The sequence below is a fragment of the Syzygium oleosum genome, unplaced genomic scaffold, assembly GCF_021117445.2.
Source record: "Syzygium oleosum isolate NSW1041296 unplaced genomic scaffold, Sole_v2.1 Sole_v2.05, whole genome shotgun sequence".
NCBI classification, from domain to species: Eukaryota; Viridiplantae; Streptophyta; class Magnoliopsida; order Myrtales; family Myrtaceae; genus Syzygium; species Syzygium oleosum.
Window position 1 is genome coordinate 7,096,048 of NW_026607489.1, and position 22,779 is coordinate 7,118,826.

Below are 22,779 nucleotides of genomic sequence, written 5' to 3' on the forward strand. Positions count from 1 at the left end.
AAAGTAGCTAGCTAATAACCTACTTTTCTTTGCACTGCAGAATTACAAGCTGCATGTTCGTATGGAGATTCATTCTTTTAACAGGTGACACGACATTGTCAAATTGGCATAAAACTCCCTCCCCAGAGAGCAAATGGACAGGGATGGCAGAAATGGCGGAGCTTTAGCACAAAATTTTGATGAACTTTCCTCTGGCCTGAGGGCCGGCGACCCTCCCCAGCACTGGCAAGGGCATCCCAGCCCTCGCTGGCTCTGGGTGAGGGCCGCAACGCCCTTGCCGGCCCTCGTCGTAACCTACTTTTCTTTGCACTGCAGAATTACAAGCTGCATGTAATCGTATGGAGATTCATTCTTTTAACAGGTGACATGACATTGTCAAATTGGCATTAAACTCCGTCCCCAGAGAGAGCAAATGGACAGGCATGGCAGAAATGAGGGAGCTTTAGCACAAAATTTTGATGTACTTTCTGCAGAACTTTGTAGCAACATTGTGCCTCCCCACAACTTTTTAGGGTACACCATCAGTCCGCACAAACGTTGCCACAGACAATGGCGTTAATCAGATTACGCAATGAAACCGAAAGGGTTCCTTCTCCTTTGTTCACGTCCCGCCTTTTTCGGAGGTGTCGAATCCAAAATTTACATCCAATCCTTTGCCCATCTCCATCCCTCCCATGGCAGGCATCTCTCGGAAGATCTAACTATGACCACGCGCAAACACTACACACCCCGCCGGAACTCTAGCTGTTTGGTATTCTCACTCAAAACCTGCAACCAAATTGTGCATGTGAAGCTCAGGAAGCATGACTTAGGAGACAAGCAAATCATGGGGAAATTTCACATCAAAAGTCAATGACCCTGACATTTCCCCAAACCAAAATATCAGAAGTTAGTCTTTCTTCGAATTTCAAAGGTGAAGTAACATCTTACTTCTCGAATGTAATCTGCAATTGCTTTGCAGCCTTCTGCCGCAAGTTGCATGACATTTTCAAATATATCAAGAGGTAATTTAGCGTCCATCTGCAGCAGAAACATCAATTCCAAAGTGAATTGCAGATATCACAAGATTGCTAAGACATGAAAAAAGCTTGACAAATAATATGATCACTCGGTACCTGCAGAATAGTCACTTTGTCCAGTTTTGGTAGAATTCCAACTGTAACATCAGGGCCTCCTGCACTATCTTCTACATAATTCAAATCTATCCAGGTTACAAGAAGAGACAAAATTAGCTCCGAAGTATAATCAGCAACATTAGCTTATTATGTCGTCCTTTGATTCACCAAACAGTTGAAGTTAAGGAAGCGACACAACTTATATATACACTAACCAAGAAGTGGCGTACTATTAAGATATCCAGCACTGCACGATGTAACAAAATCGCGCATTGGGATCCCAGCATCGGCAAGGGCCAAAGTGGCAGCATTGATGCACGCAGACCGAGTTCCTGTGTAAAACTGCCACAGTCAAATGACAGTTTTATTGGTAAAAAAAAATACATGACAGATAAAGACAATCTCAGTGTTCCATTGTTAACACTGTAGTGCGAATATGCATATCCCATAAGCAAGAAGAGAAGGGCTGTTGAGTGCTCGCCAATGCCACTCACTTCTCTCAAGATTTCATGACCCTTATAGCTGCCATTGCATGGCATGGCATGGCATGATGGATGCAGATTATGAGGATGAATGAAATGTGTACTACAATCAGTTTACCGAAGGATTATCAATAATAATTGACACTTATCTGGACAAAGGCATATGTATTATTTAGCAGTGAACTGAGGAAATCAAAGACATCATGGGGCAGTGACCAGCCTCATGGAGAAAAGAAAGAAAGCATCTGAGAACTTATGAGAACAGTAGAAAACATGAAGGACAATGCATCTAGTTTACTATTTGGTTGTACTTACCTCCATCTGCTTGAAGAACTTGGACATATATATCTATCTGTGACATTTAAAAGAAAAGCATTTAGAAAAAAAATAAAGCATTCAAATACCAAATAGAATATGAAAATGCTGTTAAGTAACCTGAGAACGAGGCATAAGCTGAGTCAATATGCATGCTTCCATTGTCTGTCGAATAACAAGAGATATCTCTGTTGACCGTCTGAACACAAAAGTAGGCGGAAATCAGACAAGAAACATCGGTAGCAATTACTAGTCACAATAAAGCGTATTCATAGATATTGGAAATAATAAGGCAAGAGAACACCCATTCTCAAGCAGGTAACCTAATCAATGTGTGCTCTAACTGAAACCAGTTACAATCATGAGAGCACTGAACAGAGATAGCGCTCCACAGCTCACAACAGACATTATCAAAATAATATTCGTTTAAGACATTCACGAGATAATGAATAAGGAGATTGTAGAACTTTCAGGATTAACTTCCAAATATATTAACCAAATGTCTCAGCACCCACAATATCAAAGCTTGGCCTGGCTCACTGAAAAGAGACAGAAATCGGCAACCAACTTATTGCAAACACCAGAAAAGTAAAGGACATGACCTGCTTTGGGAGTGATCGACATATCTTCTTTTTTCATTTTTGGCCTTGTTTGACATATCTCAATGACCAGAATCAACGTTTTAAATGACACGTCTCTCTCACCAGCTTATTTTTACCCCCACATGCCTTTGGAGATAGCGGCATAACAATACCATACACCAGCTAGGATTGTTTACTTCTCTTAACAATTCATAATCAATGAGCAAAGACGACGCATGTGGTGTATATATTCAGGCATAATGAAGTTCCCAGTAAGTAGCAGCGATTATTAATTTGAACAACAGCAGTGGCGTGAACATCGAGTGCCTTAAGAAAAATTGACATGAAGGCACATGCCCAAGCAAAGAGAGAACAACTATTATGGCTGGATCCTGACACACGTCTCCCTCCCACAAGGATATTGCAGGAAATTTTGGAACTTTGCAAACATGAATAACAATCTGAGTTTGGGAAGAGAAGTTTCGAGGCAGGATTTTCGAGCCTTGGCTATAATGGGTTACAATAACCTGTGGCCATGGCGACAGGTTTCAATGTCAAATCACCTAAAGATGTTCACATAGTTAGACTCCCCAAAATTAAAAAAGTCTGATGCAGTAGACCTACGATTGTTCTTTTGAAAATTTCCTCAGCATCAATATAAGCTTTCAACCGCTATTTTCACTAAACATTTCTGTTGGTACTTGGTAGCATTTTGTATATCCAGTGCTGAACTATATTCTCTTGACTTCTAGTTCTAGGGTTTCTTAAGCTTTCCTGAATTCCACTTAAGTAATATCTTGAAAGCTCAAGTTATGTCAGATCAAATATCTTTGGATGATCTTTTAAGCGATTGGCAGAGGAATTTAGCTTCCTATTTACTTCAAAGGGAAAAAAAAGAACCCTCTGGCATAAAATCCAGAATTTCCCACATTCAGCCATCTGTGATTTGCAGGACACAGGAGCAAAATATGGCCCTCAATATTCATGTGTTTCATAGGCATGTTATTAGTCACGACCACATTTCTGTAGTAAGGCATTTAGCATTCATCAAGACATTGGAATGACCCACGCCTAACTATGTAATCATGCAACTCTTTGATGCGCATATCGCGAAGACCAATTGGCACATTAACTGTTGAGCCAATCAGGAGATTACCCTTCTTCCTTGTTTCTTTCTTTTGAGCACCGGCTAGAGAGTAAAAGAGGCATTGCTAAGTGCATGAGCTATCGTGTTCTGTGATTTAAGATGGTTTAAATTAAGTATATAGTTGGTCGATGTCATAAATAATTACCGAGGAGACTGCTCTAATTATTAGTTATCCAGGTATGAGACGCCTCTAGCATTTGAAAGAGCCCCAAGAAGCACCTACTTAGCACATTTCACTGCTTATTCTATATTGGATGCATAAGAGCAGTGCACAATCAGTCTAGCAAGCACAATCCATGTGGAGTATGGAAGAAGGTGATCCTAACACCACCACAATTTCACATTTAGCACAAGGGAGAAAAGGAAAGAGAGACTCACAAACAAATATTAGAGTAAAAGGCAACCCGATGCATGATGCTCCCGATATGCGTGAGGTCCGCGGAAGGGTTGGACCTCTTTGGGTCTAATGTACGCAGCGTCACTTGCAATTTTGCAAGAGACCGTTTCTGTGACTCAAATCCATGACCTCCAGGTCGCAACAACTTAACTATCGAGCCAAGGCTCCCCTTCCCAACCAAATATTAGAGTGAAGTTAAAAAAAAAAGAAGAAAAGAAACTCATGGACCAAAGGATCTTTTAGCCATTCGATTTTTTTCACTTGTAAATTGTTCAACCAAGTGAACAAATGACAAAAATCTCTATCAAATTAAGTTTAAGTAGCCGAAGAAAGACATACAGATTGGCAGAAACTGGATAATGGTCCAGAACTTCTAAACAAAAGGGAGTGGTGGTACTAGGGCTATACACCTTTCATACCTTTACAATGAAGGTTTGTTCAACTTTCAAGAAAAGGTCTACATGCAAAGCAAAACCACCTCACCAAATCAGAATGTTAAAAATTATCTTTATACCCTTTGACCCAAGGAAAAAACATTTTTTGACACCTGTGATCATGCATGTGATAATACATCCATGAAATATACAAAATTAAAACTGCATCAAATTTTTCCTACTAATCAAAACAACAATCATCAAGAGAAGAACCAACCTGTCACCCTTAGGTTTTCTCATTCGATCTCCAGTACTAAAATTAGCCATGCTGTACTCACAGCGTACCTACAAGATATAAAAACGATCGATATAATCAAAAACTTCTCTTCCTTGCTATTTAGCATGGAGCAGGTGGATGAACCAAAGTTGCTATCGAATACACAAGATACGCAAATGAATGAATTTTACCAGAGCCTGATCACTCAGTTGTTGGCTCCTGTTTTGCACCTGAATAAGAGCAGAAGATCCATTCAATTGTGTATTACATTCAGATTATCTAAGAAATTTTTTTAATATAACAATAAAATATATTCATTATTCTAGTTGACAAGGCATAAACAGAACTAATTAAAATCTCTACAAAAAGGAACCATGCATCCTCACTCATGCATTTTACATACAAGAATTCCTTCCTTGAGATATAAGCCATTTAATTACAGCAGATAATTTCCGTTTATAATTCTCAACATAATATTTTGTCAGCTTTAACTTCAGCACCCGTAAACAAGTCAGTGCACGAAAAAATTAAAGCTGGTCAGCGCTATCCAAATGAACAGACTCATGCCTTAGGCTTCACAAGTGCTCTGATGTGTGGACTGAAGCAGATAAAAAAGCCATGCTTAAAACTTCAAGGCAAATGCCGTGCAAAAACAAATTATCTTCTGATGGCTACCTCTCTCGGACCATAAACAGCAGCAATGACTTTGGTGTTGCCCATCTCAAAAACAGCAGATCTGTAGCAAAGTCAGTTCAGTCAATCCATATGGAATGCCAATGTTGATTTGGTTGAATATAGAGAGATAATCAGTAAAGAAGAAAATTACTACCAAACTATTGTTTGGCATACCCGTCAGCCTTGGTGACAACCCCAATTTCTGCTTGAAGTTTCCTCATCTAAGGTCAAAAGAGATGGAAAAGGAAGCAACAAAATTAAAACCCAAACTGGTTCATGGATTTATTTGTGTATCGCGAACCCTTGTATGCTGGCGCACAACAGGCCCATGAGAGAGAGAGAGAGAGAGAGAGATTACTTCCATGGGCCGCCGACCATCGATGCGGAGTCCTTCAGGGCTAACGTACTCCATCTCTTGTAAAAGCACCAGAATTCTTAAAAAGCTGCTTCAATCACTGTCTTAACAACCAAAGGTAAGCCCATGTCTTGATTGGTTCAGTATCAGCAAGGCAATGTAAGTTGCAGTCATCGACAAAGTAAGACAGAGGGTGGTAAAACTAGCGTTGGGCAAGCACTGGAGACGCAAAGACGAAGTCCCAGATCCTAAATCGATGCAACTCACAAAAGATTTCAACTTTAAACAATTTCCACTAAGCCCTCAAACAGAAATGTGAAAGCACCTCAAAACTTCAACAGCATACAGATGGGTAGCAAAAACTTCAGTCGAACAAAAAAAAATCTGCATACAAACTTCCCAGTATCATTCTTGACAGCAAACTAGAAACTTCAAACGTCTTGAGTATCATCGAGAGATCGAGAGAGAGAGAGAGAGAGAGAGAGAGAGACCTGAACAGTGAGGCTTCGCTTGAGCTGCGCTGCGACGCCGGCGAGGAAGGGACGCCGTGCTTGACCCACGGTTGATTTAGGACGGCGAGGGGAGACCCAGCGACTCGCTCCTCTCTCAAGCGACAACGTATGATCAGGGTTTAGCGTCGTTCTTTCTGATTGGATTTTGGGGTCAGTTTTGCCTAAAATAGTTTGAAAAAAAAGGAAAAAAAATAATATTACAAATTATTACCAATGAAATGGTGAGTTTGTCTGCAAAAAGTTCACTTTTTTTATAATTAAACGAAATAAGTAATCCTTTTCTTACTTGATAGAGCAAGTGGATATTTTAATTCAATATTCTCATTTAAATTAAACTGGAATTATTAGATACACTTCATCTCATTAAGTGTCGAGTTTTTAAATTCCCGCATTTGATTGAATTATCAAACTAGGCCCTAGGGTTCGCATCACATAAACAGAGAGAAAAGAAAATAAAGAGCAAAAATTTAACCGAATATTTAAATCAATTCATAATATTATGAAGTAAAGTCTTGTTAAAGAGTGTCTCGAGATACTTATTAAATATAATCAATTTGAAATTATTCGAATTTTTACAGCATTAATTGTGCTTAGTTCAAGGACGGTCAATGCACCGTAAACTATAAATTTTCCTTAATTGATTACTTATTAGTATTCATGGGCCATTTCTCAATAAAATTCTCTAAAATGCTAGAGCTTGCTTTTTTTTTTTTTTAATTAAGAGAGTCTCTCACTGACTTACTAAAAGTTCTTACAATTTTCGGCCGTCAGGACTTTGTTTGGTTATTTAGGTACCATCATATCCTACCGTCTTCTAATCATGGCTTGCCCTTTGTTCAATGAACAGGCTGTTTTTCTTTTTCTTTCCAAATGTCAAAAGATTATAATTAATAAATTATAATCGTATCAGTTATGGAAATTAAACTCGCCAAATCAAAAAGAACAAAAAAAATACAATACACGTCATCACCAAAAACATTCACTTATAGACTTATAGTCTTGACTCTGAAGCATAGCTTATAATACCATTAACCGGATAAATTTCCACTCTAATGATACATTTTATGAGTAAGTTTAGTATTGATTAATTAATAGGGGTGATCGGTTCCTGGGTGGATAGGGTCCGGGCCTGGAAGCTGGAACTTACCCTGTTATAACCGATTCCTAGTTTTTGAAACCTGGAACCTACCTTGTTTTCCCCGGATCCTGTTTTGAAACCTACCCCGTTTTTCCGATCCGGTTCCAGGATCTGCCCGAGAACTCTTTTTTTTTTTTTCCTTTTTCTGGTTCCATTTTTTCCAAAAACACACACATATATGACTCGAAAGGCGAGACATTTACACTAGAACAGAACAGATCTGCCAGATTCCAATATCATAACCAAAATTTCCAACACCCGAGAAAAGCAAGAGACTACAATCTACAGCTTGAGCAAAAGACAGGATTCCCACAACCCAAGATAAATGCTATTGACTCTGCAATGGGAAAAATTTGCCTCGGCGAATTGAAATGGTAAAGCAAACAACATACATTTCTTGAAGTCTCAGCTCAGGACAGAGCAACACGCTTCTTCAGTGAAGCCCTACAATACGAGAAACAACCCAATTAAATGGATTTCTAAGGACCATCATGCTTCTACCCCCCAACTTTTCAAAAAGAAGCCATCTTTGCCACTTCCGACACAGCCAAGAAACAAGGGGAAACAGCAGAAACGACGAAAGTACCTGCGATGGGACTGAAAAAGAGGCGGGGGAACGAACTTGACGGAAGCGAGAGCTCGAGAGGAGCTCTAGGAACCGCAAATGCCTTGACGCTACCTGCTCCACAGCTCTTGAAACGGAAAAAGTTGTGTTCTTGCGGGCCGCGGCGACGAGCGGCGACGAGAGGCGACCAGATGCGACGTGTTCCTGCGGCGACTGAGAAGGGCCAGAAGGCGACTCGCGAACTCGAAGAGAGAGACCAAGAGAGACAGAGGAGGCGCTCGCGAATCTCCACTAAACTGGTGCTAAGGTTTTTTTTTACGTTAGCTTAAAACCGGTTCTAAAACCGGTCCGGTACCCGGGTGGATTTTCACTCGGAACCGGGAACCGGACCGGTTCCAACCGGTTCGCAAAAAAAAAGAAGAACCGGTTCCCGAACCTGTTTTTCGGGTGGGCCGGTCCGGTGGCACACCCCGTTTGATGATCAAACGCGACCCAATGTTCAATTAGAGATGGATATAATCTTTACAGAGCAAGGGACAGTAAAAATTAGTAAACGAGAAAGAGGAACTCACCGGGAGGAAGGCGGGAATTCGATCGAGACGGCGGCGGAGGAGGCGGGGCGAGAGGCCGAACCAAGCGCTCCGATTCGGGGGGCCTCCCGAGAATTCGAAATCCCTCCACCCGAAAATTGAGCGGAGCGGAGCCGAGCCGAGCGATTCTGGATTTCTTGTGCCCTAGCTGCTAGCTCTGCAACTTTTTTGATGCAGGAAGGAGGAGGAAGACGAAGAGCTCTTCGGTTTCTTCGCCCGGTGGGGATATGTTGGGCCTTGTGGAGTTATTGGGCTTGGGCCTGATTTCGGGCGATTCGACCCATTTACATAATCAAATAGAATTTACATAATGCCTTAATTAATCAATATTAAACTTGCTAATAAGATATATCATTAGAGCGGAAATTTATCCGGTTAATGGTATAAGCTATGCTTGAGAGTTGTGACTATAAGCGAATGTTTCTGGTGATGACATGTATTTTTTCTTTTCTTTTTGATTTCGTGAGTTTAATTTCTGTAACTGATATGATTATAATTTATTATAATTCATGATAATCGATTCGTGTAGTATATTGAGCTGTACTACGCAATTTTCCATGGTGTATGTAGAATAAATGAATTTTTAAATTAAGCGAGATTCATTTGTGTAATGGAGTAGGTTGTGCTCCAAACTGCAAATTGTATATTTATTAACGAGGCATTTTACTATTCTTTAAGTGATGTTCATTCTATAATGACCCCAGTTACAGATTCAAATGACAAAGATATATCTATAAGTGGGGCATGTATTTTAAATTAAATGGATTTCTTAATTTTTCTAGTGTAATACTTTTAAAATAAGTTATGTCGCTTGAGAATATAGTTGAAGGTATATTTCTTTATCTATCTTTAAACTCAACCTTTTAAATTATAAATAAAAAAAGGCAGAAATTGTATTACAGATCATAGAGTTCGTGAGCTTTGTCCTTATCCGTTTTTTTTAATTGTTAAAATAAAGGCATTCTTCATTTGCTTAGTTATTTTTATGCACCGAATGAAAATATATGGAGAAAATGAGTTCTTGCAATTTAGTTTGTTTTTAATCCAGAGTATCTTCACATGCATATCACAAGTCTAGATTGAACCTAAATTATCAATTATAATCTTTTGTTATTTGGAAGAAAAAACTAAACAAAGTTGCGACAGCCGAAAGTAGTAAAAACTTTCGGTAAGTCGGTGAGATGCACTCTTGATTAAAAAAAAAGCAAGTTCTAGTATTTTAGAGGATTTTATTGATTAATGCCCCATGAATACTACTAAGTAATCAATTAAGGAAAATTTATAGTTCATAGTGCATTCACCGTCCTCGAACTAGGCAAGATTAGTGCCATAAAAATTTGAATAATTTCAAATTAATTATATTTTATAAGTATCTCGAGGCACTCGTTAGCAAGATCTTATTTTGTGACATTATGAATTGATTTAAATGTTCGGCTAAATTTTTTGCTCTTTATTTTCTTTTCTCGTTGTTTATGTAGTGCGAACCCTAGGGCCTAGTTTGATAATCCAATCAAATGCAGGAATTTAAAAACTCGACACTTAATGAGATTAATCGTATCTAATAATTCTAGTTTACTTTAAATGAAAATATTAAATTAAAGTATTCACTTGCTATATCGAGTAAGAAACGGATTACTTATTTCGTTTAATTGAAAAAAAAAATATTGAACTTTTTTAGGACAACTCACCATTTCATTGGTAATAAATTACAATATTATTTATTTATTTTTATATTTTTCCAAACTATTATAAGCAAAAATGAACAAGCACCTCCAATAAAAAAGAACGAACACTAAATCCTTATTGTATGTTGTCATTTGAGAGGAGCGAGTCGCCGGCTTGAGCTTCACTCGCCGTCCAAAATCAATCGTGGGTCAAACACGACATCCGGTTCTCGCTGGCGGAGAATCAAGTCGCAGCCAAGTTCGAGCAAAACTGAACAAGCACCTCCAATCAGAAAGAACGAACATTAAACCCTCCTCATTATACGTTGTCATCTGAGAGGAGTGAGTCGCCGGCTTAAGCCCCACTCGCCATCTGAAATCAATCGTGGGTCAAGCACGACATCCAGTTCTCGCCGGCAGAGCATCAAGTCACGGCTGAGCTCGAGCGACACCTCATCGTTCAGGTCTCTCTCTCTCTCTCTCTCTCTCTCTCTCTCTCTCTCTCTCTCTCTCTCGGTGATGATGATGATGATGATCAAGTGTTGATGATGATAATGATGATGGTGATGATAAAGTGTTGATGATGATGATGATGATGATCAAGTGTCGATGATGATGATGATAATGATCAAGTGTCGATGATGATGATGATAATGATCAAGTGTTGAAGATGATGATGATAATGATCAAGTGTTGAAGATGATTGTTGTTGGACTTGTTGTTCAAACAACGCCCCGAATTAGCCAAAGCCTCGAGAATTCCATCCACTCGAGGATCTCTTCTATGTGCAGAATTAGAAGAGGGTCCACCATTCTTCCTCATTTTGTCTCACAAGTTTTCTACACATTGTTCACCAATTATTTCAAATGATCAACCATCACAATATTTAGTAACTAACAGACGTTATTGACATCACATGAATAACCAAGGTTACTTATATCTCCCTAACACAGAACTAATAAGCACATGCATAAGATATTTTACATTATGCGTGTCCTAACTCTTCAATCACTAGTGCACCTTATCACTTCAAAATAACTTAGGCTCTGATACCATCTCGGGGGCTGTAGCGTCCTAGGCCTACCCCTTTTCAAGATAAATCCTCTAATTCTCAATAGTTATTAGATTATTCGCAGGCCGAAGATGCTTCTTTCTAAAGGTCAGCATTTATAACATGAATGTGACATAGAAATATAGACATATATAAATGTAAGGACATGCAAGCTATGAAAATATCATCAATCTCATATAATAATATAGATAATACAAAGGTGAGTTCAAAAAACGGGGGGACTACATAACTACTCCAACCCGGCTAAACACTGTGACCCACTAGCCCTAACCAAAAACAAACAAAGTTATCACCCAACACTATACGACTTTATCTATAAAAAAAATGACAGTTGTGTATTTTTCAAAAATTTGCTCCTTCCTCCTCCTCCTCGATATTGTCCTCACTCAACCCCGCTACTAGCATTATTATTAGCTCCATCTGGCCCTGGTATGGGAGTGGCCCCACCAACTGTCCACCAGCACAAACGTAGATGGCGGCAAATCCCAAAAGATGGGTCCCAATGTCTACAATCAAGATAGAGATGCATTTCACAAAAACAAGCTAAGGGAAATGTGGATCCACAAATTCATACATGTGGCCCTCAAAATCAATGGGCACTTCGTAGCTAATAGAGGACGAAGTGGGGAGTATTGGCATAGCTAAGGATCTATAAAAATGTGTCAACAACAAACAGTGAGCGAAAACTTAGCAAAGTAAGCTCTATCATGCCATACTAATAAGATAATATCATGCACCTTAACAAGGTCAATTAGATAGGCAACTAAACTAATCCACAACCAGCCATAGCATACATAAACTCCATTTTTCATTCGGGCAGTAATCACTAGGCAAAAAGATTATCAATCAATGAATAGCCATCACATGAGTACACATTGTGTGACATTCATCAAACTTTAATCACCACTCCAAGAACATGTGTTAGGTGTGCTCCCTGGCCACGCATAGAAGAACATCCCGACTAATAGGGTCTGGTGTGCCTAGACCGATCTACTGCAGTGTACGCCGGATTACTCAACAGCTCGCGCGGGCTTCGTCGGTCCACTGACCACGACATCCCATTCATATTCCTAGGGCATCTAGGGCATGACTCTTCCTAGGCAACATGAAGCACCTGTCCATGGCATCCCACTTTGCCGACAGGCTCCTTGGGGCATCGTCTTCCGCAGACCGACGGCATCAATCATTTCTTAGTCTCACAATCACATGCACAAACATTCTTTTCATTTTATTCGACACATCTTTCACAATCAAAATTTTCAGATTCTGTGCTCTCAAATATTACCCAATTTACATAAGCATTTAACATCAGATCAAGGCCAAATAGGCATAATTGAAAAGCTAGATAGTGTGGTTACTGTCTCCAGTAGACCAGAAATCAAAAGCCATCATCTTCCAATAGAAATTCGAGATTTTCTGACAATGAGTAAAATACGGCAGTTTTGAGCATTTTGAGAAACCAAGACCAATAATATAGTAAATGACCTCGAAAAACTATGAAATTTGAATATGTCGTAGAAAGGACCCTAAGAAATATTTTTCATGAGAACACAATCCCAAAATCTTTAAGTAAAGGCCACTTTTAATGGCTCGAAAATAGACCAAAACTGATCCGCTGAAACAGGAAAGCCGAGTCATAAAGAAGGCTCGTTTCACAAACCAAACTCCTTTAAAACACTTTGAAATTTTTATATGTTATAGACAAGGGTTTCCTTAACAAATTTTGTGAAGGACGTGTGACCAAATTCGAAGTGAAATTTTTTATAAAAATTCGAGAAGGCACAGAGGTCACGGGTTCCATGGTATAAAACAGCTTTGATTCGGTAAGAAGTTGGACCTTCGTGTAACCCATTTGAACTCAGAAAAATCTGAAATTTAAGTATGTTATAGTCTAAGATCTTCTAAACAACTTTAATGAGGAACATTTCGCAAGATTCAGACCACAAAATGTCCTCTAAATATGGAAAGCCAGGAGTGTCCAGTAAAATCAGTTCTGGAATGGAGACAAAACTCCAGGAAACACTTTCAACTTGAGGTCCACTACTTTTTAGCCAAGAAAATACCAAACCAAGAGTTCAATTCAACACGAAACATCCGTTTCCAACTTAATCTAGTGTTCTATACTCACAAAACTCATTCCTAGGGGTTCAAACCATTATAAACAGCAACTATGAGACCAAACCATTCTCTCCCACCCCTAACCAGCCAACTCAATGCCCTATCCAATACCCGAAATCAACATGCAAACATTATCATGGTTAGTATAGAGTGAGGGAGCACACTTACTTCAACGACGAGTGCGACGGTCATGGCGTGCGGCTTAGGCGGAGAGAAGAGGGCATGACGGCGGTGGTTTTTCGAGCTCGTGTGGTTACTGCTGGTGGCACCGGTGAAACGGGACGACGGAATGGATAGCTACTGATTGGACGGCGTCGAGCGGTGGATGGTCAGCCGTGGACTCGAGCAGCAGGCGGCGCTCCGCCGAAGAGACGAACGAGAGAGAGAGAGAGAGAGAGCGGGTGAGAGAGTGAACTGGTCGGAGAGCGAGAGAGAGCGAGCTGGGGGAAATGATAATCCGGTGGCTGTTCACCTTCCCTGCATGCATGGGCATGCATGGGCGCCACCTAGCACCACTTCTTCAATAAGTGGTAAAGGGAAAAACAAAAAAAAAAGAAATAAAGGGATAAAGAGAGATGAAGGGTTGGTGATGGTGGTGGAGTTATCCGGCGGTGAGTAAGAGAGAAAATAGGAGGGAAGGAAAAATGAAAGTGTTGGGTTCGGCAAGGAGTCGGTTCACGCGAATGACGTGACGTCGAAAATAAACGATCCAGTGTAAATGGACCTGAGAATTAAATTTGCTATTCAAAAGAAAAAAAAACAACGAAGGCAACATTAGTGCGACACCCAAACTTCTAATTTCATTTTTCCTAATTTCCGTTGACGAGCGCCCTAATCCATTAGGGTCCCTCATTGTTTTGGCCATACCAAAGTTCGGGATGTCACAAAGGGAATACACAACTAACAAAGCGCTCTCTTAACCCTGACCAGGAAATTACCAATGTAAGAGCATCACCATTTCCTTCCAACCATGAAGACACAAATTGGGATGTTAGATTAGGGCATTTGCTTTAAAAGGTCGACCGAGTCGTAAATCCAGACGACTATTGTCGACTTAAACAAAAATCAGACATAAACAACAATGAAAAACCAAAGAACTAAAAATCTCACAGCTCTCTTGGTCTCAGACAAGACGCAGAAACATGCCAGCCAACACACGAAACACATATTACATTGACGGAAATGGGACTAGAGTCATTCACGAAGAGAGAGAGATTGAACCTGCAAAGGAGCAGTCGCGAGGCAGCGAGAATAGTCGAGAGATTTGGCAGTCGAGTAGAGTAGACGAGCGAGCAGTAAGGTTTGTTTTTTAAAATGGGCAAAATTGGGCTTTTATTAAGTTTTTGAGGGCATAAGAGGAAATTGACTAAATTTCTTTGATTCTCTTGAATGTGTTCAATGTAAAAACTTTAATTGATCAAAAATAAAAAATTCTAACAATAAAAACAATCTGCATACAAACTTCCTTGCATCATCTTTGAAAGTAAACCTAAAAACTTCAAATACTTGATCATTATCATCATCATCATCGTCGTCGTAATTATCATTATCATCATCATTATCATCATGCAAAATTGGGCTTCTATTAAGTTTGTGAGGGTATAAGAGGAAACTGACCAAATTTCTTTAATTCTATTACATGTGTTCAATGTAAAAACTTCAATTGAATAAAAAAAATTCCGACCAAAAAGAGAAATTGAACAAAAAAAAATCTGCATACAAACTTCCCTGCATCATCTTTGAGAGCAAACCAGAAAACTTCAAACACTAGATCATCATAATCATCATCATCAACACTTGATCATCATCATCATCATCCACACTTGATCATTATCATTATCAACACTTTATCATCATCATCATTATTATCATCATCAACACTTGATCATCATCATCATCACCGAGAGAGAGAGAGAGAGAGAGAGACAGAGAGAGACTTGCACGGTGAGGCGTTGCTCGAGCTCGGCTGCGACTTAATTCTTCGCCAGCGAGGACCGGATGTCGTGCATGTGGTGTATATATTCAGGCATAATGAAGTTCCCGGTAGGTAGCAGCGATTATTAATTTGAACAACAGCGGTGGCGTGAACATCGAGAGTGTTAAGAAAAATTGACATGAAGGCACATGCCCAAGCAAAGACATGAAGGCACATGCCCCACTTATAGATATATCTTAGTCATTTGAATATGTAACTTGGGTTATTATAAAATGAACATCACTTAAAGAATAGTAAAATGCCTCGTTAATAAATATAAAATTTGCAGTTTGGAGCACAACCTACTCCATTACACCAATGAATCTCGCTTAATTTAAAAATTCATTTATTCTACGTACACCATGGAAAATGACGTAGTACAGCTCAATATACTACATGAATCGATTATCATGAATTATAATAAATTATAATCATATCGGTTACAAAAATTAAACTCACGAAATTAAAAAGAAAAGAAAAAATACATGTCATCACCAGAAACATTCACTTATAGTCACAACTCTCAAGTATAGCTTATACCATTAATCGGATAAATTTCCACTCTAATGATATATCTTATTAGCAAGTTTAATATTGATTAATTAAGGCATTATGTAAATTCTATTCGAGTATGTAAATGGGTCGAATCGCCCGAAATCAGGCCCAAGCCCAATAACTCCACAAGGCCCAACATATCCCCACCGGGCGAAGAAACCAAGGAGCTCTTCGTCTTCCTCCTTCTCCTCCTCCTTCCTGCTTCAAAAAATTTGCAGAGCTAGCTGCTAGGGCACAAGAAATCCAGAATCGCTCGGCTCCATTTTCGGGTGGAGGGATTTCGAATTCCCGGGAGGCCCTCCGAATCGGTGCGCTTGGTTCGGCCTCTCCCCCCCCCGCCTCCTCCGCCGCCGTCTCGATCGAATTCGCCGGCTTCCTCCCCGGTGAGTTCCTCTTTCTCGTTTACTAATTGCTCGATTCATGTTGAAGCTCGAGTTCGGCCTTTCGATTGAGGTCGATGCTGATCGTGAGCGTCGGCACTTCGCTTTTCGTCGTCGAGGGCCTCGTTCCGCCCGCTTTCTTGCTTTGTCGGAGTAACCCGTTTCTTTTCTTTCGGATCCAATCTCTTCGCGGTTGGTTTTGGCGTCTTCGTCTCTTTTCTCCCAGTGATTTCCCGCGCGAAGTTTTGATTTTTTTTGTGAAGGGCGATCCTCGGTTTCCTGTTTTTTTAGAGCTTCGTCTCTGCTGAGTACCGAGTGCGGAACGCGATCGGGATGCGCATTTTTTTTTGGGCTGGGCTGAGGTGTTAAGATTTTTTGGCGCGATCGGATTGCTTTGATCAGTTACGCGAGAATTCTGACGATGTGTGCTGGCATCTCTGGTTGATCTCTCTGTGTTTTTAAGCTCGAGTGCATGTCTTCTTGTTTTAGATATGTAAAAGGCTAAACTTTTATGATGTTTGAGAGGAGGACCGGGGACAATGAGCCATCTTGATTGCTTCTTAAGGTTAATATTTGGGTAGTGTCATTGAAAATAGTGAATTACGTGATTGGGCATATCCGTACTTTACGTCCTGTGATCCTTTGTCGCTCTTTCCCCGTCTTCCAAGGCGTTAGAGGATCTTAACTAGAATCCTGATCTTTTCTATTCTTGGTTTTAGGGTTCCCTAGTGGTTTCAACGAAATTACTCCTGGTTACCCCCTTAATTGCCCCTGATAGTAGAAGTTCCTTGACTGTTGAGCCTTGTTCTCGTGTACGAATTTCGTTATTTGGTCTCTTTCGGTGGGGTTGGTCTATAGGTTATTCGTGATCATGAGGTTTCACGTCCTTGTCGTGTATCATTCTCTTACGTGAAACAGGACCTTAAGGAACCTCCTTGAAAAAGGCTACTTGTTAAGATACCCATCGAGTTGATCTTTTCTTCCCTAAGGGCGCGTTTCTGCTACTGCTTATAGTCTAGTAGGAGTGGATTCTCTTTTCGCTTTTGATACAATTTTAATACCATAAAAATTGCTCCATTTTTACTTTAGAAAGCTGTCAATTGATTGTTGCGCAATAAGTGAAACTTATGCCATGGGAGATTGTATCTAGCAATTTCTAAATCATGTGCTCGCTTAGCCTTTTCGTCCAGGTTCAAAATGGCAAAAATCAAGAACACTGTGGAGGGAACCCAGTTCCCGGCTACCCAGGATTCGTTGTGCATATTGGGATCTGGCACATTAAAGGCATCCCAAGTTAGACAATCTAAGAAGAAGAAGAAGCAGCATTGCAATGCATTTGAAAAGAAGGCGTGGGACCAAGCTACCTGCTCAGTGTGTATGGAGTACCCTCACAATGCTGTACTACTGCTATGTTCTTCCTATGACAAAGGTTGTCGACCATACATGTGTGCAACTGGGCGTCGCTATTCGAATTGTCTTGAGCAATACAAGAAGGCTTACACAAAAGTGACAGAAGTACCAAGCACACATGAGGGGAATGGATCGACCCCATGTGCTAGTTTCAGTTGTGAGCCGACCAATGAAAAGATAGAAATCTCTGAGCTTTTGTGCCCACTTTGCCGGGGACAGGTGAAAGGCTGGACAGTGGTGGAACAGGCACGCATGTATTTCAACACAAAGAAAAGGACCTGCATGCATGATAAGTGCACGTTTCTTGGCAGCTATAAGCAACTATGTAAGCATGTCAAGAAGGAGCATCCATCAGCACGACCACGGGCTGTGGACCCTTTACTTAAGGAGAAGTGGAAGATGCTTGAGCAGCAAAGAGAGAGGAACGATGTGATTAGTACAATTATGTCATCAACACCAGGTGCAATAATGCTTGGGGATTATGTGCTGGAGCCAAACCATCAGGACTCTTTCTCTGATTATGACTCAGAAGAATATTCAGATCGTGATATGTTTCCTTTGGAGTCTTTTGGAAGAAATTATATCTCGCAAGCTCATAGAATGTATGGGAATGATTATGACTCATCGAGAGGGAACGGTATTTCTTCCTTTCGGTCCGGTCGTATTTCCCGGGGGGTAGTATTGACAAGTCGATCAAGAAGGCAGCGAAGGAATAGAATGTTTTAACTGAAGTAGGTGAAGTATATTAGAGTAGAGTGGTGAGAAGTGGCATGATCTAAGCTTTTCTCTAGTTACTTCCTTGCTGCCAATGCTTTTTTGCGCCATCGGATAGGGTCTTATTCATTTTGGTATTGTTCATATCATTGGATAGGTGGGACAGCCAAGAAACCAATTTTTTTTTATCTGAAGGAGAAAACCATTTTTTATCAGTACAGATAGTGTGTGGTGCTTGTTCATTTGCATAGTCCGTGGCCAACTAACAGATTTATTTAAAAGGTTTGTGTTTTCCCCTTCCTAAGAGATATTCTATTGTTAATACGTGATTTGAAGCTGTAATTATTTCTCCTTGGAACCTAGATCTGCTAGATGACTACAACTATTCTGGTCATTTATGCTATATGGTCATTTATTATAGGTGGTCCTTGGACACAGAGGTTCTTTCGTATTAGTCTATTTTTTTTGGTCTATGGACTTGGATAATTTACAGCTCCAAGTTTGTTTTGGAGGTAGATATTGACATCGTACTTGCGAGGATCTTTGTTATAGTATCTAAGTCAATCAGAAGAGACATTGGGCAGGGAAAACATATGATCAGCAATGCTGTTCATATGATTGACTTGTGAGACTAACTCTTGAATGCGAACTCGTTCTGTATACCGAGAAAGATGGGTCAATGCTGGCAATTTATTATGCCAAGATAACTTTGTGGCATTTTCTTATAGTTGATACGTTCCTTCTAGCGTGGTATGGTACGGTACCTTTTACATGTAAAACCGCCATGATCTGACGGGTTTCAACACAGTTGTACTTAGATGAGTGGCTGTTTATAATCTGTTTATTGTCGAAGTTTTGTTGCTTACATTGCACATTGTAGCGCAAAGTGCTTAGTCATAGTCCGTACTTGCCTGAATGGAACAAGTGCTAGTAGTCATGCTTGGATTAAAACTTTAGTTTTTCTTTTCTTGTTCTTTGGTTGGGCTGGTTCACACATATGGCTTCTTACTTCTCATTCTCTGCAAAAGGGAGTGATCGAATCGCATTGCCGAAGCTGATTATTGCATTATCCACGGAAAGAGCTTGTGAACTTGTTTCTCTTTGGGGTAGTGAACCAGTGATCTGGCTCTCAACTGGAACTGCAGGGTTTCCTCTAAGATCCGTTCACGGTCACCTTAATAGGATAGCTGACAAGGCAAAAAACAAAGAAACCTGGATGGATGGCCATCGGTCATGTGCTCTGAAGTACTTTCTTCATAGTTTTCCTACTTGTTTGAACCAGGTTTCATTCAAGTTCTATTGCAACGGCAGGTGTGAGAAGAATTTGTGCTAACAAAAGCTCAGAGAGATTGCTCATCTCTATACCAAGCTTGTTTTTGGCACACTAGTTCCACATTGATCTGGTCGGTTCTCGAAGTCTGCCAACTCATGTTGTGTTCTTAGTACAGGTTATTAGGCTTTCTCTATGTCGTACAGTTGGTCTATTGGTGGCATTGGCCGATCAGATCAGTTAGTTAAGGTAAAATTGATGGGCGTATAGAAAGTGTAATGATTTTTGTCTTTGCGATTTGCCTATATCTGGCATGCTAGCTATTGCATGCTCTTAAAACTATACAAAGATCGAATAACTAGCTTTCTATGATTAGTCTAACACACGGGATTACGAGAAAAAGCTAGTGATGTCTGTGAAAATGTACGAAGTGGTCTCACCGGTCACGATACACAAACCGAAAAAAGGATAGAGAGAAACCCCGATGTCGTGCAAGCTTCCACATTAATGAGCTTGAGACGATTGATTGTGTTAAGCTATATGGAGCAAAATGTACATTCGCCGATTGGAATCAACCATCTCAATTTATAAATCAAGTTTGTGACTAAATTTTAGTAATACCTAACTAGAAGAGTAATGTCAGTATACACACAAAACACGGACGGTCTCGTTCTCCTATGTACTCTCGACCGGACAGGATCATGACATGAATGAATGCTACTCATATGGGCAAATCTAGTGATCCTCAGAACTAGAAGCCACAGGTCCAAAAAACTTCATGAGGGCCAAATTGAAATCTGGCTTTTGTCCAAGTAAGGTTCCCCAGCAAGAACTGGAAAGAGAGAGGCTAGTAGCTTCTCTGCTATTTGGGTGGGATTGACATCGTTTGGAATGAGTTATTTATCTATAAATCCATGACGTTTTGGAGCCAGCCACGCGTCATCACGTAGTCTTGTACTTTGACTGCAAGAAGAGATGGCTAAGTTGCTCCCTCAATCTGTGGACTTATGTTGTTGCTTTGGGAAAGATACCTCTCTGTCCTGGAGTTTTGAGCGGGAGGATATGGGTTGGTGGATCTCCAGAGGAAACGTTTTGCAGCTCGCTTCAGGCACGACACAAGCTTAATTCTTCCGCAATCTGGATTTCTATTGAGAGAGAGAGAGAGAGAGAGAGAGAGAGAGAGAGAGAGAGAGAGGGTCACAAAGTTCACGACTTGGGGGTGGCGAATGGGGAAAGAGAGGAGACAATGGCCTTTAGGAGAAGCAGGGAGTCACCTTGGTTTTTGGGTGTCGTTCTTATTTCATAAAAATTCTCTTATCTTTGATTAAGTCATTTTCTCTTCTTATTTCTTCTTATTTCGAATTTGCCAAGAGATTGGCGATGTTAGCCGGAGGCAATGGGATCACCCTGATCTATCAAATGATGCGGGCGATCCGGAAGGATCCTGGAGACGAAATCAAGATGTACGTGGTGTACGCCAACCAGACCGGGGACGACATTTTGCTGAGGGATGAGCTTGATGCTTGGGCCAAGAGGCATGAGAGATTGAAGGTGTAGTATGTGGTGCGTGAGGTGGTCAGAGGAGGGTGGCAATACAGTTTGGGGTTCATCACCAAGAGCGTCCTCAGGGATCGCATCCCCGGAGAATCAGACGACGCCCTCGCGTTGGCTTGTGGCCTGCCGCCAATGATAATCCAGTTCGTTGTGCAGCCAAATTCGGGAATATGAAGTGTGATCTCAAGGATCAATTGGTGGTGTTTAAGAGAAGCAGAGGAGGCACGTATCAAGTGAGACTGACTTCGAGTGGGACTACAAAATGCATAGTCTTTGCATTTACTTTGCTGCATCTTTTCCTAGTCGAAGAATTCAACTATTTTAGGAAATCATCTTTTGTCTATCGGTTGTCTTTAATGTTTCGCGATCATGACACCGAAATTCTCAAGTCGCAATTCATTCATCTTATTTTGTCAGTAAGACATATGAGATTTTGAAGAGGAAATTGTGTGCAACCTCAATGTTCTCAGATGACATAGAATTGATGAAGAGGGAGTCACTACAGAGACACCGCAGCCTTAAATTTGGAGTAACAAATCGGAGATTCCGAAGAAAACTAGAGGAAGCTCAATCAAGCACATATGCCCCCTCATGATTGTCCTCCAATGGAGCTGTAGAATCTTGAGGCAGGACCAGAGTTCAAAAGCATCACGTATAAAAGCTGGCCAAGTGCAAAGACGTTTAGATTCGATTCGTTCAAGTAGCTACCTTAGATTCAGATTCGTCAAGAAAAGGACAGAAGAACCAAGCGTAGCTACTAGTTTCACAGGACTTGGATATATGCTTTTGCTGTTGATGAGTATAGGGATAAACTAGAATCCAGAATCTTAGCTTCATCTTCTTCTTGCTTTATGACAGCACAAAGGAATGAACCAAACCAAACCACCGTCCTGCCTTCAGTATATATAGATGTGGACGTGACTCCGGACTCTGCAAGTATAATTTTTGTGCCTCTAAAATACAATGGCTCACTCCGGATCATCTCTCCCTTTGGAAAACGAGACTCTAAGCCAAGTCCTCACGCTTGTTGAGGCGTTCAGAGCATTCGACAGCGACGACGATGGGCAAATCACCGGCGCCGAGCTCGGCGGGATCTTGAGGTCGCTGGGCTACAACATCTCGGAGCAAGAGGTCGACGCTATGATGCGGGAGGCAGACTCCAATAGGGACGGGCTGCTGAGCGTGGCCGAGTTCCTGGAGATGAACACCAAGGACATGGATCTCGGGGAGCTCGCAGGCTTCCTCGGGACCGTGACGACGATTGCGGATGTGGACATTGCTATCGATGTTGAGGACTTGAGATTGATAGCCCAGTGTCTTCTTTAGACACGGGAATGAGCTCCGAAAGACCCATAGAAGAAGCAATAGCCATGCGAGCTCTTTAGGGTATGTCCTAGACCTTAGACGTTCGAGGGACCTCACGTTCGCGAATATTATCAGCTATGAGGGAATATAGCTTAAGGTGAAATGTCGTATGTGGTGAATAGGTGATGATAATAACATCCTTGATGGCAATGATAATGAATAATGGGTTTTGCAGTTAA

At 40.7% G+C, this 22,779-nt stretch overlaps 2 protein-coding genes and 1 pseudogene across 4 annotated transcripts; 2 read left to right on the forward strand and 1 right to left on the reverse strand.

Moving 5' to 3' along the window:
• Window positions 1-453: 453 nt before the first annotated feature.
• On the reverse strand, window positions 454-6,085 carry LOC115676459 (exosome complex component RRP41 homolog). 3 transcript variants are annotated; one of them, XM_030599386.2, is made up of 11 exons: window positions 5,722-6,082; window positions 5,538-5,584; window positions 5,364-5,424; window positions 4,880-4,918; window positions 4,689-4,756; window positions 2,033-2,111; window positions 1,913-1,949; window positions 1,331-1,447; window positions 1,116-1,201; window positions 931-1,020; window positions 454-768 (listed from the first exon to the last, which is right to left on the reverse strand). In XM_030599386.2, exons 1-11 carry the CDS (start codon window positions 5,773-5,775, stop codon window positions 721-723), a joined length of 726 nt encoding a protein of 241 aa, XP_030455246.2. In that variant the 5' UTR covers window positions 5,776-6,082; the 3' UTR covers window positions 454-720. The 3 variants fall into 3 exon arrangements, with proteins under 3 accessions (XP_030455246.2, XP_030455253.2, XP_056167350.1); XM_030599393.2 differs by having other exon boundaries at window positions 5,518-5,584; window positions 5,722-6,080; XM_056311375.1 differs by lacking the exon at window positions 5,538-5,584 and having other exon boundaries at window positions 5,722-6,085.
• Window positions 6,086-16,062: 9,977 nt separating this feature from the next.
• Window positions 16,063-18,629, forward strand: LOC115676426 (uncharacterized). Its single transcript, XM_056311374.1, has 2 exons — window positions 16,063-16,290; window positions 17,465-18,629. Exon 2 carries the CDS (start codon window positions 17,485-17,487, stop codon window positions 18,421-18,423), a length of 939 nt encoding a protein of 312 aa, XP_056167349.1. The 5' UTR covers window positions 16,063-16,290; window positions 17,465-17,484; the 3' UTR covers window positions 18,424-18,629.
• Window positions 18,630-22,154: 3,525 nt separating this feature from the next.
• On the forward strand, window positions 22,155-22,779 carry LOC115676427 (probable calcium-binding protein CML29; annotated as a pseudogene).

Excerpts from the sequence above, each read along its gene's own strand:
- LOC115676426 (XM_056311374.1), top strand. The coding sequence starts at position 17,485 with ATGGCAAAAATCAAGAACACTGTGGAGGGAACCCAGTTCCCGGCTACC.
- LOC115676459 (XM_030599386.2), bottom strand. The coding sequence starts at position 5,775 with ATGGAGTACGTTAGCCCTGAAGGACTCCGCATCGATGGTCGGCGGCCC. Across the intron at positions 5,585-5,721 it reads ATGGTCGGCGGCCCATGGAA|ATGAGGAAACTTCAAGCAGA; the intron begins GTAATCTCTCTC and ends TTTTGACCTTAG. Across the intron at positions 4,919-5,363 it reads CTGTTTATGGTCCGAGAGAG|GTGCAAAACAGGAGCCAACA; the intron begins GTAGCCATCAGA and ends GCTCTTATTCAG.